The 7158-nt window shown below is 46.2% G+C and overlaps 1 protein-coding gene across 1 annotated transcript; it reads right to left on the bottom strand.

Annotated features, from left to right (window-relative positions):
- Positions 1-839: 839 nt before the first annotated feature.
- Positions 840-2307, bottom strand: LOC307222998 (transcription factor HES-5-like). The gene is made up of 3 exons (XM_079988655.1): positions 2216-2307; positions 1753-1918; positions 840-1416 (listed from the first exon to the last, which is right to left on the bottom strand). The coding sequence occupies exons 1-3, from the start codon at positions 2267-2269 to the stop codon at positions 1160-1162; spliced, it is 477 nt and encodes a 158-aa protein (XP_079844781.1). The 5' UTR covers positions 2270-2307; the 3' UTR covers positions 840-1159.
- Between the last annotated feature and the right edge of the window lie 4851 nt (positions 2308-7158).

Here is a 7158-nt window from a genome sequence, read left to right as displayed (position 1 = left end):
AAACAATTCATGTTATACATATTTCAGCACTCTGGGCTGTTACATTCCTTCCTATGAGGATAGAAAACTATGTTTCTGCCTTTATAAAAAGCATTCGTTCAGCTTCTCGAACACAAACACTCTGCCTTGGAGAGTCAACCAATTTGAAGAACATCCTCTACACGTTATCGTCACAGGGTAACGCTTTTCTCTCGCCACACTCTGTACAGTCTACAAATGTTATAGAACTTCATCACAGTAGCAACATTCAAAGGCCTTTTTTCCTTTTTTCAAAATAGCCTCTTGCATTTGTGGGCATCTAAATAGCAGGTGTTTCACAGACTACATGTGTGTTGGAAATCTACAAATGTTACAGAACTTCATTGCAGCCCTGCATCACACTTTCCTTGAGTTCTTTCGTCTGTCTGAAATATATCCATGAACTTGTAATAGCCCTTCTTGGATGAAGCGTGGGGCTATGTATGTGTTTCGAAACCTAGTATTTGCAGGGCTGGAATGTAGCCTGCCATGCAAAGGCAACATTCACACCTCATTACTCTGCCCACTTCTGGCCCCACCTCTCACTGAATTGTGGCCCCCAAGGGCTTCCCACAAAGGGAAGGTGGCCCTGAGAATTGTAAGTGAAGTAAGCAAGCTGAGGGATTTGTTCAGTTCCCTAGCCTTCATGGGTATTCACCCTGACCACCAAAATCTGGCCAGCCTGTTGCTGTGGCTGCAAGGAAGCCACACAAAGCACAGACTCTTGAAAAAAGAAAATGGCCCAAAAACTTCTTAGAAGTTACTCTTTTTTTTGCAAACAAAACAAACCTCAAATGCGCGCGCACACACACACACACACACACACACACACACACACACTTTCTATCAATTAATAATAAGCATCAAGATCCAAACACAGCACGATTATAATGATTTGTTGTTCCCTTTGGGACAGCTGCCCGGAATTCTCCCAATAAAAGGATGACATTGGTTCATTCTTTCAGAACGGTTTTTCCTTTCTGATCACTTTGCCTTTTTGAATGCGGAAGGCTTTTGTCAGTCAGATACCAATACATATTAAACCACACATATTCTCCCGAGGAGCGGTGCAGGATTTGCATGGCAAATTGCCATCTCCTCCTGGATGTCTTAAACACATGTTGAGAATCAGAGCTCTCTCCTACCAAGGCCTCCACAATTTGTAGGCTGGTTTTGAGATGGCGCCTTGGGGTGACCCCTTCTGAAGCAGAGCGGGGGTAGAAAGTGGAGAGGTGTCATTGCTAGCCACCTCCCAAGGCTTCTGGAAGTGACTTAAGAGCTTGCTCTGGGTTTCGGAGTTCGTTGAGTGGATGGCCAGGAATTGCAGAGTTTCCTTCAGGCAGGAGGAATAGCCTTTGCTGTAATCCTGGGTTCTGCTTACAGACGATGTCGCCAATGCTGTGAAGAAAGAGAGATGGGATTTAGAGGTGAGGGTGCCCACAGTGGTGTTTTGACCTAACACACACTAGCTATGTAAAGGGCATAGCTACCCAACACATTAAACCTAGCTTAACAGCCACCGCTTCTCCCTAGGAAACCTAGGGGACTTGTCTTTGTGCCAAGGTACCTAGGCAGCCATAGGAAATGTCATTCTCTGAGTGGCACATGGGATCTTCGCTGCAATCCTGACCAAACTACCCCTCCCAGAATTCAGTAGCGGTAGATATCCATGCACTGAACGTGGCATTAAACCGATACAGGTTTCTAGCATAAATAAACAAGACCAGCACTCACTTTGGCTATATTTTAGGTAGCTGACGGTCATCTCCAGAACGTCAGCCTTCTCCAGCTTGGAGCTGGGCTGGTGTCTCTGGAATTCCTTCTCCAGAAGCAGTTTCAGTTGCTCGATGCTGCCGTTGATGCGGTCGCGGCGCAACTTCTCCACCAGCGGCTTCTGCAACTGTGAGGGGACAAGGAAAGGAGAAAAGAGAGTTAGCAAATCGCACGTGGGGAAAGGCCATGGCTCAGCGATAAGAGCGTCTGCTTGCGTGCAAAATTTAACCCAGGTTTAAACATCCCCACCCCACCAAACATTGCCAGGTAAGTCTGGGGGAGACTCTTGCGCCCATTGGTCTGACTCAGTATAAGGAAGCTGAGTACAGTAAGTCCACTTTGCTAGCCTTCCACACAAACCCCTCTCTCTTGACGGGGCAGGATCTGACCATTTCCAAGCAGGACAACAGAAGAAAACACTTACTCTGTTTTTCGCTTTGGCTGCCTGGATTTCCAGCGAAGTGCCGGCTGTTGCCATGATTAACCCAGGAAAGCGAGGAAACTGTTTGGCTTCAGGTCTGCTGTGTGGAAGCGAAAGGGAGTGGGGGCCTCTATTTATATCCACCAGCCTCCTCCAAATGCCTGGGTCCAGAGTGTCTTGGAGTTTCCCACACTCCCTGGCCAATGGGGGAGTTTCTCCGGGACAATAGGGGAGGCATCTATTACAGCATGGTAAATTGACTGTGAATCACTTTGGGATAATACCACTGTTCCCCAAGGAGCAGGTGGACTGGGGAGCTTGGGGTGGGGGGCGCGTAACAACAGAGACCAGCTTCGAGGAGGATGGGAATGTGGGAACGGCCATTATCTTCGGCCTTGGGAGCCGGAGAGACGTCAACATCTCAATATGCTGCCTTTTCCCCAGGATGCAGCGAAATTAAGCGCCAGGGAGCGATGCTCAGGAAGACTCTGTGTGTATGCACACCTTCCCCCCCACCCCTTCAACTTTCCCGTTTCCAAAAGCTTCCCTTGAAAGGGGTTGTAGTGGGGGGCTAGCAGGATTTGGGAGACCCAGACCTTTTCCATTGACATTAAAGTGTGTTTGAATGAATACAGTGAGGTCGATTTTCAGAGAATAGCAACCAAAATGTAAAAGGAAAAACATATGTTCTGGGGAGGGTGCAGGGAGTACTGGAGCATAAGTTGGTCAGCAAAAATTATCTCCTATTAAAGGTGCACAAGGACTGTGACTTTTTCTTTTTCTGTTTGCATCTGGCTGGCGTCCAGCCTGGATTATAGGCCTCCTCAGAGTAGAACCATTGCAATGAATGAACTTGACTAATTTAGGTCCACTGATGGGTTTAGGCTGAGTGAGTAGGACTTGGTTGGATACATCTCTCCCAGCCCCCCTCTCAAAATCACACATACCAGTTCTTGTATTTAGCTGTGCCTCCCTTCATCCCCAGGCCTCAATGCAATGGGTACTTACATAGTGTTAAATCCCCACCCTTCCTCTGCGGAATTATTCAACAATTTCATTTTTATTTTTGTAGCACAAAAAGAATCCCCAGCCATACTGCATGCTTAGGTAGCCTTGCTGTGTAATTAAACACAAAGCAAGCAAAGTCACCTGACCTTAAAAACAAAACAAAAAGAAAAGCCCACAAAGGTTACATACATATATTTTTTCAGTTCCCAAATCAAAGAAAAGAGAGGAAAATACTCACAAAAGCAGTGGGAGGGAGAGACGGGGGTGGGGCGGGGGGGGGGAGTATAATGCGATCATTGCCAGTGATAAAAAGGTGAAATAATTTGTATCATGATATTTTAAGCAAGTAGCACTTAGCAAGTACCATGTCCCTTCAAGCAGGTAGTCGTTAGTGAGGCAGTTAATTCTCCTCCCTTGGTTTCCACTTGGTTAAAGCCTTCAATGTTAAAACCCTTCAATGTTTCTTCACTATCTCTAGTACTTTGGCAAATAAAAGGTCTACCATGACTAGCAGCAGATCTCCAGGCTTTCAGATTCCTGGAGATGCCAGGAATTGAACCTACAGCCTTCTGTGTGCTCAGCCACTGAACTGCATCCCTCCTTTGCTTGGGGTTGGACTAGATGACCCTCGGGATCCCTTCTAATTCAACAGCTCTGTGATTCTCTGCTTCTGAAGAGCAAAGAGACCACACCTGCCTTACCTTTCTAAAGCCCCAGTTATAGCTGACAGGTTCTAAAGAGAAGGCAGTGGTGATGTATATTCTCGCACAGCTTCCGCCGACCCCAAGAGTCGGTGAACTCTTAAAGCCGCCAGTTTTATTTCAAACCTGTGAGTTTAGGAAACCTGTATACCTCTGGGACTTGGCTGGTTTTAAAGAATGTGCGTCCCTCCTGCCAAACGGAGCAAAATCTGACCAAAGCAGGGTGGCGGAGTTCTGTGCAACACAGAAGGCTACACTTCCCTAGCTTAACACATGCAATTTGAACGCCAGGCCACCTGACGAAGAATCCTGTGTGATGCAAAAGTTTGCATATGCCAGCACCGGCAGAAGCCATTGCAATAACATTGTTTTACTGCTTCTGCCAGTGCAATTCTATCCATTCGGAAGCCAGTCCTATCGAATCCAGGCAGGTGCCTTACTCCCCTCGTAAGTGGGGTGAGGATTGCAACCTTCGGACACAAACCGCTGCCTTTGGCATGGCGCTGAGGGCACACCAGCTGCACAAAGTCTGGTGGCGATGCGGGAGGTTTGGATAAGAAATCGGATGTACAGTTTTTTTTTTGGGGGGGGGGGATATGAAATGAGTGGATTTCAGCAACGACTGCCACCCGCGTCACAAAGACCCCTAGGGACTCCCGAGCAGGGTGCGGTGGGTGGGTGGGTTCGCCCCTCTTCATGAAATAACTCTCCTTCCTTCTCTCCATCATCTCTCCCCCCCCCAACTCCTTCTCCTCTCCAAATCACCCCTCCAGAGTACAGGCCAGATGGCATGAAAGGACTCATGAGGCACACGTCTTTTGTCTGCAGTTTAACAGCATGAATGGATCAATGTGTGGGAAACAGGGATTTGCGGGCTCACACCATCTGAGGTGAACCAGGCAGTCATGCCCCAAACAGCATCCCCCTTTTTCGGGTGGGGGTGGGTGGGTTGGCTGCACACACTCCCACCTACCCCCCCCCCAATTCTCCCACCACTGCAAAAATCTCTTCCTTTCCACACTCACTTTATAGGCCCATTAAACCAATGAGCTTTTCTCCTCTTCCATCTGCTGGCGGTTAATTCCCAGGGTAAAAAAAGAGTGGTGCATCGTTTCCATCTTTTTTTGTTTTGCTTTTCCCCTTGGAGGGATTGCACTCTTCCCATGCTCTGAGGCACTGTCATTATCAACTCAACCCTTCTTTTAAATTTGTGTGACTGGATTTGGGTTGTATCCAACGAAGCCCTTCTCAGAGTGGACCCCCTCGAAAGTAACATGCCCAGTTCAATGGGTCTACTCAGAGTAGGCCTGGTGTTGGATACAACCCTTTTGTAAAAATAAGCAAAAAACAACAACTCCAAGGGCTTTTACCTAATATAAAAAACATTAAAAATTATGGATAAAAGAGTTAATAACAAATTAACCTCAATTTTGCAGGACATAAAAAAGGTCAGTAGTTTAAAAATATTCATTATAAAATAAAATGGTATGTTAAAATAGATGTTCCCATTGTATATCTGGGTAAACTTCCCTAAGTTATTAGTAGGCGTGCCAAAAAACACACAGTGTGGGTTCGAATTCCCACCTCAGCCACTAAGCTCATTGGTGGAAGTTTAGATAAATTTGTTGGGTAAAGGTTTTATTTATTTATATTTGTTTATTTAGAGCTTTTACACCCTGCTCTTCAGCCAAAAAGGCACCCTGGGTGGCTTTTACATACAATCATTTTAAAACAAGAGAGTCGCTGCCTGCAGGCTTAGCACCTGAAAGACACGATATCCAAGGGGAAAAGGACAAGGAGGGAAGAGGAAGAAGAAAAACCCCCCACAAATTCAGGTGCCAAGGCTTAAAAACAGCAATTCAGGAGTAGGAGGCACCTGATGGAGCTGGTCTTTCAGCAGTACTGGTAGAATGAGTCCTGCTCTGCATCCTATTTATTTAAATAATTAAATATCCAATTATTTATTTACATAATAAACACATAAACATTTTAAGTTTGAAGATTTTCAAACACAACTGTTCATTTTGTTAGATAATTTATTTGATGACTTTACAGGGGTACCTCGGGTTAAGAACTTAATTCGTTCTGGAGGTCCATTCTTAACCTGAAACTGTTCTTAACCTGAGGTAACACTTTGGCTAATGGGGCCCCCCACTGCCGCCGCGCCGCACAATTTCTGTTCTCACCCTGAAGCAAAGTTCTTAACCTGAAGTACGATTTCTGGGTTAGCAGAGTCTGTAACCTGAAGTGCCTGTAACCTGAAGCATCTGTAACCTGAGGTACCACTGTATTGGGTTTTTTTCTTTTTCTTTTTAGAAATACAATATGTAATGCTTAGGGGACAGAGGAAGTGAAGGATGGGTAACAAACAAGCAAGCAAGCAAGCAAGCAAACAAACAAAATTATTCTTAATAATGCTGCCTTTTCCTCCAAGCAGCTCACGGTATCCTCTCCCCATTTTATCTTCACAACAACCCGGTGAGGTAGATTAGGCTGAGAGGCAGCAAGTGGCTCCAAGGACACCCGGTGAGCTTCGTGACTGAGTGGTGGCTTTGAATCCTGGCCTCCCACAGTCCAACACTCTAACCACTACACCACACTACTACCAGTCGTAGTCTGTAGAGCCACATGCCTGAGCTGCTCTACATGAAAACAGTAATTTACGTACATATTTGCCTCCCCAAGGAACTCAAAGTGCTGCACATGGCTCTACTCCCTCCTTTTGAACCCTGGCCTCCCACGTCACCTGATGCCGATTTTTAATCGTTTGGATATTTGTGGGGTGGGAGAGAGCTCTGACTCAAGCACACAGAACTCCGCTTACCTCCATCCCCCCCCCCCTGCCCAAATTGTCATGTCCTTTATGGAGCGATGTTGCAGAGGTCTGCTCAGATAGAAGCAGTGACATCAGTGGGACTGGCTCCCAGGTAAGAACATACAGGACTTCATCCAGTCTAACTGAGTCCTGTTGAAGTCAATGGGGAAAGTCATTCCCGGCCCATTGATTTCAGTGGGGAATCAGCTCAGCTGGCTTCAACCTGATCCAATTCCTCAATCCCAATATTTCCCCAAGTATTTTAAGCCTGGTCTGAACCAGAATTTCCCTGAGCTACATCAAACTCAGAGTAGGCCCGCTGACTTTATCAAACCTAAGCTAATGATGGACATTCATTTCAATGGGTCTACTCTGAGAAGGGTTATCATTGACTACAACACCACACTCTGGATTTTGTTTTC

The sequence above is a fragment of the Podarcis cretensis genome (assembly GCF_951804945.1).
Source record: "Podarcis cretensis genome assembly, chromosome: 8".
NCBI classification, from domain to species: domain Eukaryota; kingdom Metazoa; phylum Chordata; class Lepidosauria; order Squamata; family Lacertidae; genus Podarcis; species Podarcis cretensis.
This window is presented reverse-complemented; position numbering and strand designations above follow the sequence as displayed.